This window comes from Camponotus floridanus, unplaced genomic scaffold, assembly GCF_003227725.1.
Source record: "Camponotus floridanus strain SB8 unplaced genomic scaffold, Cflo_v7.5 scaffold83, whole genome shotgun sequence".
Taxonomy (NCBI): domain Eukaryota; kingdom Metazoa; phylum Arthropoda; class Insecta; order Hymenoptera; family Formicidae; genus Camponotus; species Camponotus floridanus.
The window spans coordinates 400,468-422,984 of record NW_020229853.1 but is presented as its reverse complement, the minus strand read 5'-3'; the positions used below and the strand labels follow the sequence as shown (position 1 = coordinate 422,984).

Genomic DNA, 22,517 nt, shown 5'->3' with positions numbered 1-22,517 from the left:
TGATTCTTCAAGATCAAACCAATGGTTACCATCTTATGGCCCCTTCGAAACCAAACAACTTTTGTCTGAAACATTTTTCTCTCCTGGGTTTGATTTTCGAGATATTCGACTGGATGGATTAAAATGGAACACCCTGTATATTATATTTTTATATGCATATATAATTAAAAAAAGTAAATATATATGTAATATAATAAACAATTTATATTAAACGCTGTAATTTAATTAATACATATAAATACAACTTACTTTTATTTTCTATAGTAGTTGGTTATTCTTCAGTTTCGTCTAAAACTTTTTTTATTGTGATACGTGAGTGATTTTGATAAATCTGTAATAAAATATATGTATGAAATTATATAACATTATATTATACATTAGAAAGACTAAAGGAATAAGGCATTCTATAAAAGTAATATATACAAGTAATATATGAACACATAATAGAAGTTTGTATTCATATAATCAGAAATCGCATGTTGAAAGAACATGAACTACATGCAGACAAATATTTATCCAAATTTATCAATAGATAGAGATTTTGATTGACTCTGTTGGCAAACCAACTAAAACAGCTTGTTTACTGAATGAATAAACAACAAAAATAAAGACTGTATGCGTTTATTTCGAGGTTAGGTAGTAGGAATATATTTAGTTCAACTAATACTTACCATTCAATAACACCCAATTATTAATATAATTATGCGTGGCACTGTACTTTTGTCTGATATAATATATATAAATATATTACCACCTTATAAATATATTACCACTTTATTGCAAAATACATATATGTAGCACACTGCACACTGCACGAAATTACAAGATAAAGACCGAACCGAACACACACAGTCTCGCGCATGCGTGGAAAAATAATAAGTAATTCCTTATAAATTCTCAAAGTATTCATAGTACTGTCGCAAAGTATTCATTAAAATGAATTTATAAAGAATATTTCAAGACGAACTGATTATGAATAATTCTTCAAGAATTCTTCAGATATTCATTTTTCTAATTCTACAAGTATTCTTTAAAATGATTTCCCTATGAACTTATGTTCACCTTTATGCTATCTGGGATATATATATATATATATATATATATATATATATCAGATACGCATTTTATTATAGGTGACGCTTTGACTATATAAATATGGACTGCTAGTGGTAACTGATATCGCGAAATATTGAAAGTCAAGATGTATTGCGACATGAATGACCAAGTGGTGAATGTAGGAACTAATTCTTGTGAAGTGTGTACTTTGGTGTCACTTACAAAAATTCCACAGTGTATCATTTACATATTTTTTTAAGTTATTTTATTTAAAATGGTAATTTATTGTTTTGTAGAAGGATGTAAATCAACAAGATATAAGAAAAAACATGATAAAAATTATAACAAAGAAACATTTTATGGGTAAGAATTTGAAGATTCTGTTCTAACCTAAAATACATTATTTATTTTTTATTGTATAATTATAATATGAAACATTATTTCATCTTATAGTTTTAAAAAGATCAAAATTCATTTTTTCATTTATTTATAGATTTCCAACGAATCCAGATTTGAAGCAAAAATGGATCGAGGCATTGTTCAATTTGAACAAACAAGACGGTACACAGATACGTAAAACAAGCAAAATTTGTAAATTACATTTTGCAGAGGACTGTTTCGAACAATTTGGTTTTTGCCACGTCCACTTAAAACCAAATTCAATACCATCAAAATTTCCATGTATGCAAAATGATAGGTAATAATAGTTTTATTTTTATAAAACCATACAATCAATTATCATGTCTGTTTTAATGTCTGTGTTTGTAGTGTGGATAAATCAATAACATATGACAATTCATTGAAGGAAATAGTTGAATCGTTTAAAATTAATGTGATGAATAATAACGAAATAGCTAAACCTGAAGAAGTTGACAGCATTGATTCAACAATTCAAGTTGTTGAAGAAGTCATCAATTCAGTGACTCCAAAAAGAACGTTCATGGATCGGTAATAACATAATTTTCATTATATGATATTTTAGTTGTCGTTATACATATTAATTTTGCATTTCGTAGTTTGAAAACTGAAAATATGGAAAAGGATTTTCAAAATATTCCAGAATATATAAACAGAACTCCAACAAAAAAGATACGATATCCTGGTGATATAGGTGAAAATGCCATTCAGGATATGACGCCACATACAGCAATAAGATCTGTGAGGTTACTGAAGCAAGCCTGTGTGAAAAAAGATATTACAATAAAACGATTGCGGAATGAACAAAATCATCGGAAGAAAAAAATAGAATCTCTGCAGAAATTATTAACAGATCTGAAGCAACAATGTCTTCTTTCAGCAAATTCTTCTGATATTGTTGAGGTTTGGTCTTTAAAACTAAATAAATTTAAATTTTGAATATGATTAAGAACATATTCAAAATTTAAATTTATTTAATTTTAAAAGAAAATATTTTAAATTATGATATATTATACGAATCCGCGCGTGTTAAACGAATTCGTGTTATATAGAAATCTACTGTACTTTATTTCTTTATTATTAATAAGGAATTATAAATATTAAATCTAATTAGATTACATTATAATTAGATTTAATCTACCCAAACAGCACCGAGTCGACTATTAGTCGGCAAAAGGAGTCTAAAGTCGACTTCAAAATCAGACTAAATGTCAACTTATTGTCGACTTTTAGTCGACAAATGACCCGAAAATAGTCGACTAAAAGTCAGTATATACAGTCGACTTTAAGTCGACTTTATGGCGACTATTAGTGCGTTCGAAAATATGTTTGGTCAGTGTTGGGAAAAACGATAAAGTTGGCAGTATTGAAAACTTCCAGTACTGCGTTTCGTTTCTCCCACTGGGATCATTAGGATTGTATTGTACCACATGTACAATATATGAAAGTGTTGCAATTACATTAATTATTATTATGGAACAATATATTTTATTCGAAAACATCATTTTTGAATTTTCGAGTAGTTCTTCTTCAGATAGTGATGATAATAATGAAGAATTACAAAATATTTTATTCGAAAATGAAGGTAATAACAATAGAGTGAAAGGAAAATAGTACCAAAAATAACAGATTATTTGGAAAATGTTGTTACCAGATATACAAATATTGAATTTAAATCACATTTTAAGTCAATCATGTCACTTTATTATAATTAAAGCATTATTAATATAAAACACACGTTCGTATTAATAATAATATATATGATGTTATTTGTTACAGGATGGAGCGTAATACTTTTTATTTTTTATTACATTTAATTGGACCCAAATTAGAAAATTTTCTATTCATAGGAAGAGAACAAATTAATCCAACAAAACAGCTATTAATAGCTATTTATGTTTTGGCAACACCAGATAATAAAAAGTATTACACATCCTGTAACAAATAACATCACATATATTATTATTAATATGAACGTGTGTTTTATATTAATAACCCTAACAGTACACATATTCGAAAGATGTTCAGAGAACATCCAGAGAACATCCAGAGAATATCTGAATATCCTGTGGATGTTCTCTGAACATCTTTCGAACATGTGTGCTGTTAGGGAATGCTTTAATTATAATAAAGTGACATGATTTACTTAAAATGTGATTTAAATTCAATATTTGTATATCTGGTAACAACATTTTCCAAATAATCTGTTATTTTTGGTACTATTTTCCTTCTATCTCTATTGTTATTACCTCTATTTTCGAATAAAATATTTTGTAATTCTTCATTATTATCATCACTATCTGAAGAAGAACTACTCGAAGATTCAAAAATGATGTTTTCGAGTAAAATATATTGTTCCATAATATTAATTAGTGTAATTGCAACACTTTCATATATTGTACATACGGTACAATACAATCCTAATGATCCTAGTGGGAGAAACGAAACGCAGCACTGAGAGTTTTCAATACTGCCAACTTTATCTTTTTTCCCAACACCGACCAAACATATTTTCGAACGCACTATATAAGTCGACATTGTTTTTGAGGTTATGGCGACTAGGTCGACTTTTAGTCGGCAATAAGTCGACTTGTAATCAATTTGAAATCATCTATACATTTACTACCAAATTTTTATTCTCATAATGACATTTATCAAAAACTTAATTTTATATTTTAAATATATAATATACATTATACATTGAAAGTAATAAAATTAAATTTTTGACAAATGTCATTATGAAAATAAAAATTTGGTAGTAAATGTACAAATGTAAGTGGATATAATAAAATAGTGAAAGAGAGAACAAGAGTTATTCGTTTATAGTATTTAATGTTATTTAGAAAAAATATAAATGTTTTATGTTACATCTTAATATATATTACATAAAATATATAGTTTCGAAATAAAATTCAACGTAACATCAGGTACATATACGTACATACATCTAAATTATATACTTTAATTATGAAAAGTAATACATATATGTTTAAAACATGTTTTCTTATTTTAAACATGCTTTTTAACACAGTTTTAAACATTTTGAAAAATATTTTATAAGACATGAACGCCAATTGTACATAGACCTAGAAGATATGTTCTAAAGACAGAAGTTATTTAACAAAAAATTTTGTTTTACTATATATATATATATATATATATATATATATATATATATATATATATATGAAAAGATTATATATATAATCTTTTTATATATTTTTGCCTTCCATATTATTGGCAGTTTTGCATGACAGAAATTTTTATTAAATATAATAATTACATATGATAAAACATAATAACGCTTTGCAAGTAAATAATGCAGTAAGAATTTTTGAAATACATGAAGATTATATATTCAGTTTTAAATAACAATATTTAATCATTACTACATAAAGATAATTATAAATATAATAGCACTTGTATTTAAACGACTGTTTTTATTACACAAAGTACTTCTCTATTTAATGATTTTTAATAATAATATTTTACAGTATAACTAATATTTCTAATAACATATTACTATTTGCATTCAAAACAGTTTATCCATCGTATGGATTACTTTGTCTCTAGAACATATCTACGTAGCGTTTTCTCTAACAATAAATAATATTATTAGTCTCATTATCTCGCATAAATACTTCCACTTATAACAGAGCTTACTTGGATGTACGTCAAAGAGATCTAATTATGTATAAATATATGTTTCTGAGCAATGTTGAATGAGAAAAAATAGAATTTTAAAGACCGAAGAATAAAATATCAGAGAATATTCCTGCTTTGTAGGATATATATAAATAGAATATATATTGTTTTCAAATTATTTTTTTTTAGAAAATAATAGTCATATATGCTTGTTAGAATTATAACAAGCATATATAATTATATTTAAATAAATTGCACATAACAGATTTTTTGGATGTGGAAAGTATACAAGAATTAGGTACTTATTACAATCACAAAATCGTCATACTGGTTATATCTCCTTTCGAGTTAATACAACTGCTAATGTTACACAGTTCTCTTTAAATTATATGTACTTGATATGTCATGTCTAGGAGTCATGAAAAAAGTATTGCAGTTATGGATAAGTAGCAAACTTATAATAGACTTGGAAAAATTAATTGCAATGTACAAAGTAGGTACCGAAGGAGTTTGATCTGAAAATCACATTCTCTGGATGAATTGAGACGTTGGAAAACAACAGAATTGCGAGAATTTTTACTCTACCTTGGACTCTACCTTACTTTTATTGTTTCCAAGTCCAGTTTCGAAGATTAACTTTGGTCGTTGACCAATGCAGACTCTATCCTCTCTCGAGAACAGCCCCAGCACCCATTGATTGAAGCTCGATCAAGAGCGAATCAACGCGGACTCTGTTCTCGGAAGAAGACAGTCCCAGTACCCATTGATCGAAGATTAACCTTGGTCGTCGATCAATGCGGACTCTATCCTCTTTCGAGAACAGTCCCAGCACCCATTGATTGAAGCTTGATCAAGAGCGTCAATCAACGCAGACTCTGTTCTCGAAAGAAGACAGTCCCAGCACTCATGGATCGAAGATTAAGTTTTATTCAGTACAAAATATCAATGTTTTATGTTATATAATAATACTATATAAAATTAATAGTTTCCAAAGAAAATGACAAATTTAACATATCAGGTACATACAATATATTTACTTGTTTAAGCCTCTCTTTCTGTCGCCGGATCGTCTCAACCACTCTTGAATACATCCTTCCACTTCAGTAATTGTAGTAGTATCCTTTTTCTTCAAAATAATTGCTACAAACATAATAAACATTTCATGTTAAAATACATGTTAACATGAAGTAGTTCTAGAAAAATTCTCATCTGAATTGTATTTAATGTTAAAAAAAAGTTTGTTTAAATACAGTTCAGTGCAACTACAAAGAATGAAGAAAAATGTTAAAATTATATACCAATTATTGTGTCAGCCAGTTTCGATGTTTTGAATGATAATCTTTTTTTTTGGCCTGTCCACGTGTACGCTGCCGCAACTTCATATCCGATAGTTTCCAACATTATATTTTTTACAAGTTTGGCTACGGTATCCCCGCCAAACTGCGCCATTTTTTTCATCTGTAATAAATAAAAACAATATTTTTATATATTTTTATATATTATATAATACATTTATTATTTTATTGCACAATTTCTTCAATTTATTTTTTTTCTAAATATTAACATTAGCTTACTGTTATCATAGGCTTTAATTTGTATAATTACAATTAATTAATGTGACAAGATACTTACAAATTGTCGCCGAACATTAATATCTTCCAATCTTTTATTGAACATTTCTGTTTGTTCAACTGTAGTGAGAGGAAAATTTGGTAACAACGACACATCGTCTTGTTCTATTTCATTCCGTTGTACATTATTTTCATTTTCTAGAAAATGAATGATCCGATTGAGTTTCCGTTCAATTGTCACAAATTTGACCAAGTAATTTTTGCGGCATTTTTCTATACAACAAAAGAAATATTTAAAAGTAAATAATTAAAAATTAACCTGCAAAAATGCAACTGAAATTTATGTTATTTAATATATTATATTGTGATTTTACATATATCGTTACATATATCAAACTGCGCGCCGAACAAATATTTTGTCTTGATACAGTTGTCTTGATAGGTCTTGATACAGTTGTCTTGATAGGTTGAAAACAAGAAGAATAGTACCAAGAGATTAAATTGATGATTAGATAATAATGATAACAACTATCTAATAAAACCCCTCTTATTTAAAATATTGCAAGTGAAGAATTTTGTTTCAAAAAATAACACCTCCAGTTAAAATCGTGATAATATCGCGATATTGTTCTCATTCTAGTTATAGCTTTTCGAGGATCTCAAATTTATTCGATGTGCAGTTTGATCTTGAAGATGTATATAAAATTGCATAATAAGATATTAGCGCCGAGATCCAGCTATAACCAATTGCCTTTTATATTTTACTAAGTGTGTAAAATTACTACATTCAATTATTGAATGACATTCATTATTCAATTACTGAATATACAGGGTGTATCAGAGCGACCGTAACAGCAGTTTTTTGAGGAACCTAAGCATTTGAGAGAAAAATGTTTCGTACAAAAGTTGTAGGGCTTAAAATAATCTGTTTAACGATCGTATCAGTTTGACTTTGAATAGCACCGTCAAGGTCGCATAAAAAATACTTTGAATTTTTTAAATGGAAACCCCCATTTTTTATTGCATATTCTTGTAGCTTACCTCGAGAGCTTTTCAAAACACTATAATAAAATATTTTTCTCCTAAGTACTTTTCGAGTTATGAGACTTGAAATCACTTCTTAATTTTACATAAACATAATTGATTCGAAAAAAAAATGTAATTCGCAATTAATTAAATTTTTTTTCGAAACAATTATGTGTTTTCTTTACACCAATTGATTCCTCTCATTATTTTGTACATAAAAATATTAAAGTAAAATAATCGAAAAATTAATATTTTACAAGATATTTTACGGTTTATGTAAAATTAAGAAGTGATTTCAAGTCTCATAACTCGAAAAGTACTTAGGAGAAAAATATTTTATTATAGTGTTTTGAAAAGCTCTCGAGGTAAGCTACAAGAATATGCAATAAAAAATGGGGATTTCCATTTAAAAAATTCAAAGTATTTTTTATGCGACCTTGACGGTGCTATTCAAAGTCAAACTGATACGATCGTTAAATAGATTATTTTAAGCCCTACAACTTTTGTACGAAACATTTTTCTCTCAAATGTTTAGGTTCCTCAAAAAACTGCTGTTACGGTCGCTCTGATACACCCTGTATAATAATTACATATAATAGTACAAAATGAAATAAAACTTACCACAACAAAATGAATGCTCCAATGTCATTGAATTATTTTCAATATTTTCTTTATTTTGTATTATATTTAATACATTAGTGTCATCATTGCTCGTGGAAGGAAGAATAGAATTATTTCCAACGTTTTCTTTGTTTTGTATCATATTTAATACATTAGTGCCATCATTGCTCGTGGAAGGACGAATAATCAGTTGTGATACAATTGTTGGTCGAGCTGTTATGTTCCCTGTAATTGAAAGAAATATATCGTTTACTTTATTGGCATTGCAGTGATACAAATGGAACATTATAGATAAATTATCGGATAAATTTGTGTAGAGCTTTATTTTGGCAATAAAACAAAAGAGAAGAATGAAAAGAGAAATCATTACTACAATTACAATTATTACATTACAATTAATAAATACTTAACAAAAATAGCAGAATAGGAAATAGTTCTATTATGGACTAAAGGGAGGTTTGATAAGGAAAAAAGAAAAAAGATGGAGAATCAAGATAATCTAAGGAGAAATTTATAAAGAAAGCCAAATATTGATAAGCAAAACTAAAGATCAAAGATGGTCAATTTAAAATAATAGCTACGAGAAAGGAGGATGTTGGACGTATGTGGAAGTACATGGAAGTACATTAATAAATATAGGAAAAAGAAATAATAGATGAAAATATTCCTATAAACTGTTGAAAGTAGTTTCATAGAATTATCAAGAAAAACAAGAAAGAGGCATATATTAAATCTGAAGAAAGGAAAAGAGGATTTTTCATTAAGATACAAGAGCAGCAAGAGATACGGAGGGAAGAATAGGATATTTAATAAGATTGATGACATAATAATTTGAAACCTACCTTTTACAACTTTTCGACTTTCTTGCTTCTCGTGTGTCATTTTTTGCATTTCTGAAAAGCAAGAGAAATATAAGATTTTTATTTAAATTGTTCGTATTTTTACTCAATAAAGAAAAAAATAAATGATAATAAGATATATAACAATTTATTTACGACAGTATTTATGTTTGCATATACAAAATTATTTTGATTTTTTTTTTTAAACAAAACAAATCTTTATTCGTACAAAAATATATTCCGTATTCAATGTATAAATATCAATGTACCTGTGTCACTACATGACGACTCATCTTCGTATGAATCTAATGAGTTTACGTCTACAAAATTAGTTTCCAATATTTCATCACTGATCTCAGGTTCATTATTATGATCTCGCGTTTCTAAGTTGACTGTCGTATTGATAGGTCTATGTATAATTGATTGCCGCTCATGTCTTGCAAAAGCTTCAAGGCGCCGATTCTTTTGGCGTAAAGATAATTCTCGGAATCTTTTAGGCATCTGTTAATAATGAATATTATTACATAATAACGCAAATATTTATTTATTATTTTATTAATTATTGCAATATTATACAAGGTGGATTATTTTAAACTTTTCACTGAAATACTTCTTTTTTTACACAAAATTTTTCACATAAAAGCTACAAGATATGAGCAATAGACGAATAAATGGTAAAATCCGGTTTTGGAAAAAACAGTATCTTCCAATATAATATAAAAATCATAGCCTGCTTTCTTAAAAATAGAATTGTTCTTAAAAACAGAATCAATTTTTTCAAATATGTGATTCCTGTAATCACATATTTGAAAAAATTGATTCTGTAACACACATATTCTGGTAAAGTGTTATATCATAAAAGTATTACACCAAGTTTATAAAAAAAAGTAAATATTTGCTTGCAATAAAGTACTGACACATTTTCTATACATAAAAAAAATAAAGAATGAAATAAAAAAATAGTTTGCAAGAAATTTTATATTTTACGTCGAAAAGTTCAATCACATATTGTAAAAACTAGAATACAATATTTAACAACTCAACAAATAATTTCTTTTTATTAATATAAAAATTATGACAATATTTTTTTAGCCACACCCCAATCGACACTGATCAATATAACAATATGTGTTATATTTACATTACTGAGTGCAAAATTTTATAATGTTACTGTCATATATATATATATATATATATATATATATATATATATATAGTGTATTTATATTATATATATTACATATAAATTGTTACATATACTTGCATTAATTATAATTCTTAAAAATAGGAAATATATATTATTTACGTGTGTGTGCGTGTGTGTGCGTGTGCGTGCGTGCGTGCGTGTGCGTGTGCGTGTGTGTGTGTGTGTGTGTGTACACATATGCATATATACATATATACATATAATTCCTATTTTTAAGAATAACATTTGTAAATAGTATCTATTAAGCTCATTTTGCAGCTATGAAATATGTATTTTCAGGCCAGTATTCACAGTCGATTCTTATATTTAATACCGTCTTAAGTACTATCTAAAGATGTCATTAACCAATCTGATATAATAACTATATTAACATCTTAAAATATTTAAGATAGTCTTGAAATAAGAATCAACTATGAATATTAGATTATTTCTTTTTTATTTCATGTTGCATAAACTTTTAAATGAATAAATTTTTTGAATTATTGCATATTTAATAAAAGGGAATTTTTATGTATATGTATGATGTTTCTTTTTATGATGAAATATCTATGGTTATCAAAAATGTAAATATTAAACTAAAATAATTATTCATTTACAAAAACGTGAAATATACAAAATAGAACAAATGGACAATCGACTTACCAAATAAAGAATTTATTCGACCGACAGTGTGAAAACACAATATAAATGAAGTGCCTTAACGGTCATAGCTAGATATAAGGGAAGTCTCTGATTACCGATTTTAATAACATTTTATGGGTGTTATACCTGACAATCTCTAATTAACGATTTTAATAACATTTTATGGGTGTGTAGTATTCACTCAAACATTTGTTACAGTAAAGCAAATATATTTTTTGTATTCATAAAAAATTTTAATTTAATTATTAACAGAAGAACATCTTTAAATTCCGTGATTTTTAAAAAAATAACATTTTATATTAAATAATTAAAAATGATTAAAAAATTGTATATAACAATTTAAAAATATAAGATTTAAATGAAACAAAATGTCTTCGAGGACAGAACCTGGAACTCCGAACATAACAATCAACGTTTTAACGCTACATCATTGATTCAACAATCACTTTTCCATAACGGTACTATATAGGTGCTGGAAATCTTCATTTTCTCGAGAATGCCTGAATAATGGCACCTGGAGTTTTACTGCTTAATAAAATGTTTTAGTGAATACTATCAAATCCATTAAATTGTATTAAAATTTTAATAAAATCGGCAATTAGCTACTGCAGGATTCTCCTTGATAATGTAATATTTATTGTGTGATTTTATATATATCTTTTCAAGTTCATTAAACTGTGCACCGAATAGATTTTTCTCCTGGCTGAGGTATTATTTTTTGCAATAATTTCTTTACAGTTTTTTTTAGGGGGGAGGATGGGTTTTCACATTTCGATGCAAGTTAGCATCATTAATTATTAAATTGATTTTCAAATAAATAAAGTGATATTACTATTAATTCAACTTGGAGCTGTTATGATTAAAAACATATTTGGCGTGCAGTTTAGTGAACTCTTAAAAAGGTATATACAATCACACAATAAATATCAACACTAAGACCTAGCAATGACCGTTACAGCACTTTGTTATTTATATTGTGTTTTCAAATTATTTAAATAAAAAATTAGAAATGTAAATTACCTTGATTATGTATCGTACGTGCTGCTTCGCTCAATAGTCAATAATCAAATTCGCCGGCGCTTCGTCTTTCGTACTGCTTCATGCAGATATTTTGTTTCGGCTAACAATAAGACTGCAGAATTAGCACCGCCTCTATTGCACAAGATAAGCTGAAAATAAAAATACTGTTACTAATTACAGATACACGGAAACTCAATAGAGAAGAAAGAGGACGATTCTAACCTCACTTGTACATAATTGTACATATCACGAATTATTACATATAAAATTTACATATGTATATACAATATATCTCTGATATCCTTTAATATTTTATGCTATAATATTAATTATGAAAGAAGGACATTACCTTGATAAATATTGCACAGTTGGAACAAAAAGCACGCGGGAGGCACAATGGGCACACACACACAGAGACGATCGAAAGGATGAAATCGCGGCGATCGCATGTCACGCGCGCACTACGCGCCAACTTTTGACTTTCGAAGTCGACATTTAGCCGACTATTTCTAGTATAATTTTTGTCGACTTTAAATTGTTGACTTAAAATCGACAATTTAAAGTCGACAAAAATCATCCTGGAAATAGTTAGCTAAATGTCGACTTTAACAGCTGACTTTAAGTCGACTGAAAAAAGTCGACTATTAGTCGACAAACAGTCATTTGTGCTGTGTGGGTAATTAGATTTAATATTTAATTCCTTATTAATAATCTAAGAAATAAAGTACAGTAGATTCCTATATACCACGGGAATATTTGTATAATATAATAATAAAAATAAATAATTAAAATATTTATAATTATAAATATTTCATCTAATTGTTAATACTTAAAAATAAAATTAAAATATGAAACTAAGATTATTTCTCTGAAAGAGCATGATAATTTTGTAAGACATATTTGTACAAAAATCGTTCTGTTCAAGGATCAGGATAAATTATATGAATAAATACTCGAAAGTGTATTTTATTTTTACCTTTGAGTCAGATTTCTACATTAAATATAACCTATGTTTAAATTCCCGCTTTTTGGTCATGAGGGGGCGGAGCTAGAGAACCTCTAGGAGAGAGAATGGACAACTGATCAAGCTTTTTCATGATTGGCTGGCAGAAAATGTATCAATTTTAGCTATTGCGACGCCAATGCAAAATATGATGACACACAAATAGGACACACATGACACACATATAGGGTGCTTTCCAATTGAGATATCCCTAGACACTTTTATGCACACGGCGACACAAGTCGCGTTCCAATTGCCGTAACTGCCGACACAACTTTACACATCCGTACTCAGCTCGAGGGCTACTAGTCAACTTGTGTAACCTTCTGTTTTCTAGGGACAAATGAAATATGCGGTTACAGACTGACGGCGATTATGTTGGCAATTTTCTTTTCGTTTTATCCTTTTTAATTAAAAGACAACCATTAAAGTACACCATACAAATACAAAAATGGACAATAAAAATATTAAAAGTATCATTGAAGTAAGTAATTCAAATTAATGAGTTTTTGTACAATTAATTTTTTTATTATATTTAATAAATAAAATAAAATTGTCTCTTTTGCATATTTGCAGGTTAGATATATTACTGATTAAATTTTCATTCATATTTATATATTAATATAATATGCATTTATATATTTTATTTATATATTATTTATATATTATATAATATTATGCATATATATACATCTATGTATGTTAATAACTTTGCTTCGAATTATTTACAGACTAATTACACAAATTTTACGTGTGCAACATGTTTTTCCCTTTTACCAAATGGAGAAGAATTGTATGAACATATTTGCTTTAAGGAAAAAACTATTTATTCGAATGAGGGCGTTATTTATTGTTTGAGTGATGATCAAGAAACTTTCATCGAATTTGATGCCTGTCTACACGCAATGGTCAATCCATTTTATATATCGATGCTATCACCCTCAGCATGGATTAAAAAATATCAAGATGGACATGGTTATGAAGAATCCTAACTCTCCACTCGAAAGTCGCACATTAACTTTGTTCCAATTGAGTCGTGCACATCGCTACACTTTGTGCCTTCCTGTGTATGTTTGTGTTAAGATGTGTTAAACAATTGGAAAGCACCCATATTAATCTATTTGTGTGTCATCATATTTTGCATTGGCGTCGCAATAGCTAAAATTGATACATTTTCTGCCAGCCAATCATGAAAAAGCTTGATCACATGTCACATGATCAGTTGTCCATTCTCTCTCCTAGAGGTCTAGGCGGAGCCTAAATCTCGATATATCGAATTAATGTTAGATTCTCTTTTTAGCATTGTTTTGGGGACGACTAGCAGTTCATTTATATAGTTAAAGAGGTGACATATAAGTCTCTCATATAGTGCGTTCGAAAATATGTTTGGTCGGTGTTGGGAAAAAAGATAAAGTTGGCAGTATTGAAAACTCCCAGTGCTGCGTTTTGTTTCTCCCACTGGGATCACTAGGATTAAAAAAATTGCTACTTGAGATTATTTATCTTTTTTCCCAATACCAATCAAACATATTTTCGAACGCACTATTAGTTTCATGTTAGTTAGTGCTTGTAATTATTGGATGGAGGATAGTGAGAAAAAAAAATTTCTGCTAAATCTAGGGATCGCCGGACGTGACAATTATATACACATAGGGTGCTTTCTCTCATCTTAAAGACGTCTAGATGTCTTTAAGTCGTCTTTTTAGCGAATATAAAAGTTTGGTTATCTTCTATCACGCAATATCACGCAATACCATTCTTTAAAAAATTAATGATACCAAATATGAAATGTTATGTTGGCACTCACTGAGGTGCTACAAAACGACGACACAGGCGAACACAGCATTTTTGCTGTGTACGATTGTGTCGACTTGTGTCGTAGTTGGAAAGCACCTGTATCGACACTGTAGCGACACAGTGTCGCCTGTGTTGCTTGCTGGAAAGCACCCATAATTTTGTTTTAAATAGTATAGTATATATTTACATTTCTTTCTTTCCTTCTATATAAATTTGCATTTAAAATTTTAAACTTAATTTCAGTAGAGCAACGATTTCCTTTCTCAGATTTTTATATAAACATAGAAACAAAGACAACAATAAAAGAGACAACAATATCCTTCGCAACTTTCGAATAAGACTTTTTGTACCATATGTGTGTATTAAGGAAATCATACGTGTCTTAAATTAGCATTTCTAATAATTAGTATGTCTATTAGCGTATAACTATATTAATATTTTTGTAAAATGCCGAGACGCAAAAAACAGCGTACTTTAGAAGAAGAAGAGGAATTTCAGTGACGACGTGAAAGAAAGGCAGAGAGTCATCATCGTCATCATCAAATTGCCAAAGTAATAAATAATAATTTTGTAGAATCTTGGAATAGTTTCCTATTAAACATTTTTTTTTCAAATTCTACAAAAAATATATGGCGATCGTACCAAAAGCACATCATATTTAAAAAAAATAAAAAAGAATACTTTATTTTTTAAAAGTATCGTCTACCCATTGCTTCCAAAAAAATACTGTCTAATAGAAAACTATTCCAAGATTTTACAAACATTTTTTCGTAATTGTACTAGAAAAATATCAAGACTAAAAAAAGCAAGAACTTTTATTAATTTTTTAATCAATGTTTTTGTCATCAGAAACCTTTCCCATATTTTCCACAAATGTGTCTCAATGATATCTACAACATATTAAAATTTCATCAAAATCGGTTAAGCAGATCAAAAGATACGAATTATTTTCGAAATTTTTATTTTTATTCTTTATATCAAAACGGTTCAATATTAAGGACTAATATTTGCTTAAATTATAAGTCACTGATAGCAATCAAAGCAAAAAAAAATCAGCATAATCCGTGTAAGGACAGATTAGTCCTTCTTATCCAGCTACAGCCTTTATTACATTGGTCAAACGCAAAAGTCATTATAATTGTGTAGGACGAATGTGTTCCATTAGTTCAACAGAATTGTTTCATTTATGATTATTATTACTTACTGTAAAGGGAGCTACAAATTTTAATGATTTAAAAATTGTAAATGAAGAAGTATGTCAATCATTTTCAGCGGCATGTTTAGCTTTAGGTTTAATTGAAGATAATGAATAGAGACGAGCTGTGAACGAAGCTGTTGGCTGGATGATGCCAAGACAACTTCATAGATTATTTGTACGTATATTGTTATATTGTTAGCCATTGCATCCTAAAGAACTTGGGGAAAATTTTAAAATAGTAATGTCCGAAGATTATATTCGACACTTTGGAATCTTAGAAGGAAAACATAAGAAACAAAAGAAAACATATGCACAAATTAATGCTATGCTTTGTGCTGAAAGTAAAAGTTTTGCCGATTTTCCACAAATGGAACAATTGATAGAAAATGATTATATATCACTTGAAGAAGTTTGTATCAGATGATATAAACAATTATATATATATATATATATATATATATATATATATATATATATATACGTATAAGACATATATATATGTATAAGACAATGATGTAGAAGTGTGAAATAGATTTCTAAGTTTTTAAATAATCTTTGTGATTAATCTTCGTCTGCATCACGGAACTGTGGAAAGCGTTCCCTCATTATTTGCTGCTGTATACGTCGAACACGAGGACCTTGTCTGGCAAGTACGTCTCTTTCATGCCTATTATTATCATTATTGGCAATAATTTGATATTCTCTCTCCGCTTCGTCATAATCAAAATTAAATATAGGAAGACGGTAATGAATTCACATGTTGTGCAAAACTGCACATGCGTTTACTATCCGTCCAGCAAAAGCTAGTTCATACATCAAAACTCGTTGATACGACGGACATCTCCACACAACCTCGAAAACTTCGAAAAAACGTTCTACATTTCTTGCTTTAAATAACTGTTGAAATTACAACATAAGATTAACGTGTTCCTTCTGAATAATGTAGTAATGGCGTCATGAGTCATGGCTCCAAAGGATATCCAGCATCACCTATAATAACATTAATATTATCTCATAATAACTAAACATACGTACGCATGAAACAATAAAAAAATTCTTAGAATGATAAATTCAAATTTACCAATAAGCCAAGTACAACGTTCACTCCTATTATAGTGATATTCCATAGCGCGACGTATTGAGAAAGCGCTCCATATAAAAGCATCATTTCTGGATCCGAGATAATGTGCATTAATATTTAATATTTTCATATCTGGATCTACTATTTAAAATCATATAGAAATAAGTTTATTCTTATATAAATTATTTAAAAAGCTCAAACTAAATATTAATATATTAAGTTACTAACAGCTTGTACATTTAATGAATGCATCCCATGGTGGTTGACAAATGCTTCCTCGTGTATTTTAGGACCTAAAATATTCACAAATGTGCAATCGATTGCCCCAATTGCTCCTTCAAATAGCTGTTATGCATTTATAAATTTTTCACGGACTTTCTGACGTTCTTCTAGTATCAAGTTCCTGTTGGTCTCTGATAATTGCTATGTGCATAAAATTGTATTGTTGCTAAAACCTAAATTAAAAGTAAATATATATAGTTTCTTTCAAAATAATTTAAATCTATTTTTTGTTTAAAGATAAACACAGATAAACACAGATATATACAGGGTGACCCATTTTAACTTAGGCAGCCAAATAACTCGAAAAATAAGCACACTACGAAAAAATGGTTAGAATCAAAATTTCGTCATTTCGAGGGGGACGTACAATGACGTTAAAATCAGCCCCCCCACCCCTCCTCCTGGGCGGTGAGGGGGGGCAAGTTTGAAATCTTAAATGGAACCCCCTATTTTTCATTGCATATTCTTGTAGCTTATCTCGAGAGCTTTCCAAAACACTATAATTAAGTACCTTTTTATTAAGTACTTTTTGAGTTATAAGGCTTAAAATAATTTCTTAATTTTACATAAACCATAAAATATCTAGTAAACCATTCATTTTTCGATTATCTTACCTTCATACTTTTATGTACAAAATAATGAGAGGAATCAATTGGTGTAAAGAAAACACATAGTTGTTTCTAAGAAAAAATATGTAATTTGCAATTAACAATTCCATATTTTTTCTTAAAAACAACTGTATGTTTTCTTTACACCAATTGATTCCTCTCATTATTTTGTACATAAAAGTATCAAGGTAAGATAATCGAAAAATGAATGGTTTACTAGATATTTTATGGTTTATGTAAAATTAAGAAATTATTTTAAGCCTTATAACTCAAAAAGTACTTAATAAAAAGGTACTTAATTATAGTGTTTTGGAAAGCTCTCGAGATAAGCTACAAGAATATGCAATGAAAAATAGGGGGTTCCATTTAAGATTTCAAACTTGCCCCCCCTCACCGCCCAGGGGGGGGGGTGGGGGGGGCTGATTTTAACGCCATTGTACGTCCCCCTCAAAATGACGAAATTTTGATTGTAACCATTTTTTCGTAGTGTGCTTATTTTTCGAGTTATTTGGCTGCCTAAGTTAAAATGGGTCACCCTGTATATATATATATATATATATATATATATATATATATATATATATCTGTGTTTATCTGTGTTTATCTTTAAACAAAAAATAGATTTAAATTATTTTTATATATATATATATATATATATATATATATATATAAAACTGGTAACATAATAGCTACAATTTTTTTAAACAGCTGTGTATAAAGAAAATATTGTTCAAATGGCATTACTTTTATTTCAGGCGCAATTGCAGTTAAACGCTGCTGTTGCAAGTATGGTCGTAATAAATTAATCAGATCCATTGCCAAATCAGGACTAATTCGAAAGCACTTTATAAATTCATTACGTGGAAAATTAAATGGATTTAATGTATCTCTTAATATTATTCATTCCAAACGCCTTTCTTGATGATGTATTCGTTCTTGTAAAATCATTAATTCCCAAGCCAGAAATCCTACTGCCATAAAGCTGATGTCTTTGAATTAAAAAGTAAGAATTGGATAAAACTTCTGTAAATGTAAAATTATCATTAAATAAACATAACATACTCTCAAATAAACTTTGCTAAATGCGTGTAAAAAATGTCACTTTTAACATATTACTCTATAAATATACATATACGTTCTAAAGTGATAGGATTTATCACCTAATTCGGAAAATTAGTTTTTTATAGGAAAATCGAGATTTTACTAAATATTTATCGATTACAAAATACTTACCAATTACAAAATATTTTGTAATATTAACGTATGTAAATAAAATAAAATTAAGATGTCCTAAAAATTCAGAACGGTTGATCAGAAAACTAATAACAAATAGAACATCACTTTAATTTTGAGTCCGCTCATCACTAACGACAGACATTATGCGTTAACGAGGGATCCCGGACCCTCTTGTATTATTAATCGAAACCGTTGAATGTCATTGAATTAACGATTATTTTAACGAGAAAAGTTGTTAATTTGTGGATTTTACAGAATACCTTTTTTCGTTATGGCCACGCTTCGATAAATTAACGATACGACATCTATCGTTAACTGCATTTAACGAGTTACTGAAATGGCCAGCTGGCTGTTCTTAGATTTCTCTCTGATACAAGGAACAAAAAAATTGAAGGATCTCGTCAGAGAAATTCTTCGTTGAGTTGACATTTCTTAAGTTCTCAAACGATTTGCAGATCATCCGCGTGGTTAAAACAATGGCGGGTTCGGCTCTCAGACGACTGATGGCAGAGTACAAACGTGAGACTTTTTAGTCATTTAGCATATTGCAGTAACATTATTTCATACATTAATGATATTATATGAGAAGTTTCCCTTTTGTTATGACATCCTTTTTTCCGTCGAACAATAATGTCTGCGCTACGACCAACTTGCAGAACTAACCTTGAATCCACCAGAAGGCATTATCGCCGGTCCGATTAATGAGGAAAACTTCTTCGAATGGGAAGCTCTCATCACGTAAGTTTTTCTTTATAATTGTATTATTTTTTCAGAAAGTTATCGACTCTTTAGTTACTATATATTATGCATATATATTTTTCTAAATCTATCTCTATATAGTTTTAACAAAACATTAAATAATTAGTGATATGTAAATAATACCTGTGTATGTACACACAATACATACACAGATATTATTTACACATCACTAATTATATGTACACACACACACACATACACATCAGCATTTGTACAAATTTTTCATTATTGAAATACTAATGAAGCTGAATATTTTTAGTGGGCCAGAAGGAACATGCTTTGAAGGTGGAATCTTTACGGCAAAATTAATATTTCCTCCAGATTATCCACTAAGTCCACCCAAGATGCAATTCACTTGTGAAATGTTTCATCCTAATAGTAAGATATTATAAATTTATAATAAATGTCTAATTTAATTTACTCCGCCTAAATTTTGATAATCATATATTTAAAGCTTTTGCCGTGCAGTAATCGTGTTGATGCATCTTGTATACAAAAATTCTTATTTGACATCTTTTTATATAAAAACCAGATTTTAAAAGTAAAAATTATCACTGGATACTATAAAAAGTTAAAAAATGTTTAAAGGTTAACAAAAAAAAATAAAAATAGAAAAAGAAATCGACAAATGAAAGGTGAAGCCTTTTTTCCTGACATCATTTCCCTGAAAAATTCTAATCTGATCTAATTATAATTTCTTCTAATTTTTAATTGTCCCTTAAAACTATATATCATTATATATACAGTTTATCTTATTCCATATTTTAAATTTTACATACTTTTAAACAGATATATCTCAATAGATTTGTTAATTTCATAGTATTACTTTTATCACAAATATTACTTTTAATAGTTTATAACTTTTTATAATATCTAGCGATTTTTATTTTTCAAATGTTTGTTTTTATGAAAAGATGTCAAATGTATTTTTATCAAAATTTAATTAAAGCAGGTCAATTAAGGTTTACTAAAATTATGAAGCATAAAATAAATTTAAAATTTATTTATTTTAAGTTTAAAATTTCATTAAATATACAATAATATTAATCATGTTAACCATGTGTTAACCATATATATGAAATTATCTTTTTCTTAAAAGTTTATGCAGATGGAAGAGTCTGTATAAGCATATTACATGCACCTGGTGATGATCCAATGGGTTATGAAAGCAGTGCAGAAAGATGGAGTCCAGTACAGAGCGTGGAGAAGATATTATTGAGTGTAGTAAGTATGCTAGCAGAACCAAATGATGAGAGTGGTGCTAATGTAGATGCCGCCAAAATGTGGAGAGAGGATCGTAGTGAATTTGAGAGGATAGCTCAAAAACTTGTAAGAAAAACGTTGGGTATCCCTTAAAATAGGACGCATATTGTTTATTAAAATAAATAAATAAAAAATAAAAAAAAAGGAAAATCTTAAATTATAATTATTACGTTTATTTCTTCATAGTACATTCTTGTATAAAAATAAATTTTTATCTGTACAACAAATTTTTGATGTGCAAATTTTTTCTTGTATATTCTGCTGATTATTTGCACAAGATATGAAATGAACTTTAAATTTACAAAGTTTACGTCTTTTAATGTTACAAAAACTGAAATTATTAATCTCAAAAAATGTTTTTTATTTTCAACATTGCAGTACAAACATGGGTAATCAAATACATATGTGAATATCTTGTACACTTACATATTTCATTGAATTGCTAATAAAGAATAAGAATCACTTCTTGCGTTTGAGTATATTTGATGTTAAGTTATTAGTATTACTAACCAATCCCAAAAACTATTTTGTGATGTTAATTATCACAATCGTATACCTTGCTATATTATTCTTGTGTAAATGTACATCATTGTAAACTTAATGTATTATCAATTAATACATATTTAGTTATCTTTCATTTTCTTTTCTCTTTGAGAAGGGAATATAAGTTAATATATTTATAATAAGATATATTTCCAATAAAGGTAAACGAAGTAATTATTCCATTACTTTCTATCACAGAAGAATTATTTTGCCAATAAATCAGGAACACTAGATTGTTATCGCAATCAGTTATCTTTTTATTAGTTTCTCAGTTTTTACTTTTATACAAATTTTATTTTATTAAATTATATAAGTGCCAATCGAAACCTTGTCGATCTTAATAAAAATTCCGAGAAATATATATCACACCATATTTACAAAATTAAAAGATACGTAGCGAAATATCTGATTATCAGATGCACATTTCTTTTTAATAATAATTAAACTTGAGATCTAATTTTTAAATGAACTAACTGCACTAGCTCAGAATATCTTTTTTATTCCACAAAAATAATCTCTAAATGAGTATAAACTTGCTTACATTTTTCTTGTACTTAAATCTTTATAATTTATTCTTTTACATTTTTTCTACATTTCTTCGAATTAAAAATTAACAAAAACCAAATTTTATCCATTCATGTATAAATTTATATTACAGTAAACAATGGCCGCATTTAGCGGACTCAACCGCTAAGTAGCAATC

The 22,517-nt window shown here is 28.2% G+C and overlaps 3 protein-coding genes and 1 long non-coding RNA gene across 6 annotated transcripts; 2 read left to right on the top strand and 2 right to left on the bottom strand.

Moving 5' to 3' along the window:
- The first annotated feature begins 1,145 nt into the window (after positions 1-1,145).
- On the top strand, positions 1,146-12,453 carry LOC112639697. Its single transcript, XM_025414561.1, has 5 exons — positions 1,146-1,419; positions 1,550-1,753; positions 1,825-2,004; positions 2,073-2,376; positions 12,225-12,453. Exons 1-5 carry the CDS (start codon positions 1,331-1,333, stop codon positions 12,279-12,281), a joined length of 834 nt encoding a protein of 277 aa, XP_025270346.1. The 5' UTR covers positions 1,146-1,330; the 3' UTR covers positions 12,282-12,453.
- LOC112639696 lies at positions 5,360-12,574 on the bottom strand. The gene is made up of 8 exons (XM_025414560.1): positions 12,394-12,574; positions 12,045-12,193; positions 9,445-9,676; positions 9,179-9,229; positions 8,337-8,561; positions 6,751-6,962; positions 6,417-6,576; positions 5,360-6,258 (listed from the first exon to the last, which is right to left on the bottom strand). Exons 3-8 carry the CDS (start codon positions 9,674-9,676, stop codon positions 6,152-6,154), a joined length of 987 nt encoding a protein of 328 aa, XP_025270345.1. The 5' UTR covers positions 12,045-12,193; positions 12,394-12,574; the 3' UTR covers positions 5,360-6,151.
- A 4,402-nt stretch (positions 12,575-16,976) lies between these two features.
- LOC105255651 lies at positions 16,977-19,698 on the bottom strand. Of its 3 annotated transcripts, none has more exons than XR_889542.3 (5): positions 19,510-19,698; positions 18,758-19,036; positions 17,352-17,578; positions 17,124-17,212; positions 16,977-17,032 (listed from the first exon to the last, which is right to left on the bottom strand). It is a non-coding gene; the product is annotated as an uncharacterized LOC105255651 (long non-coding RNA). The 3 variants fall into 3 exon arrangements; XR_003123638.1 differs by having other exon boundaries at positions 18,758-19,002; positions 19,510-19,690; XR_003123637.1 differs by lacking the exon at positions 19,510-19,698 and adding an exon at positions 19,247-19,267.
- Positions 19,583-21,752, top strand: LOC105255652 (ubiquitin-conjugating enzyme E2 G2). The gene is made up of 4 exons (XM_011265065.3): positions 19,583-19,768; positions 19,906-19,987; positions 20,268-20,386; positions 21,108-21,752. The coding sequence occupies exons 1-4, from the start codon at positions 19,726-19,728 to the stop codon at positions 21,362-21,364; spliced, it is 501 nt and encodes a 166-aa protein (XP_011263367.1). The 5' UTR covers positions 19,583-19,725; the 3' UTR covers positions 21,365-21,752.
- Positions 21,753-22,517: the final 765 nt, after the last annotated feature.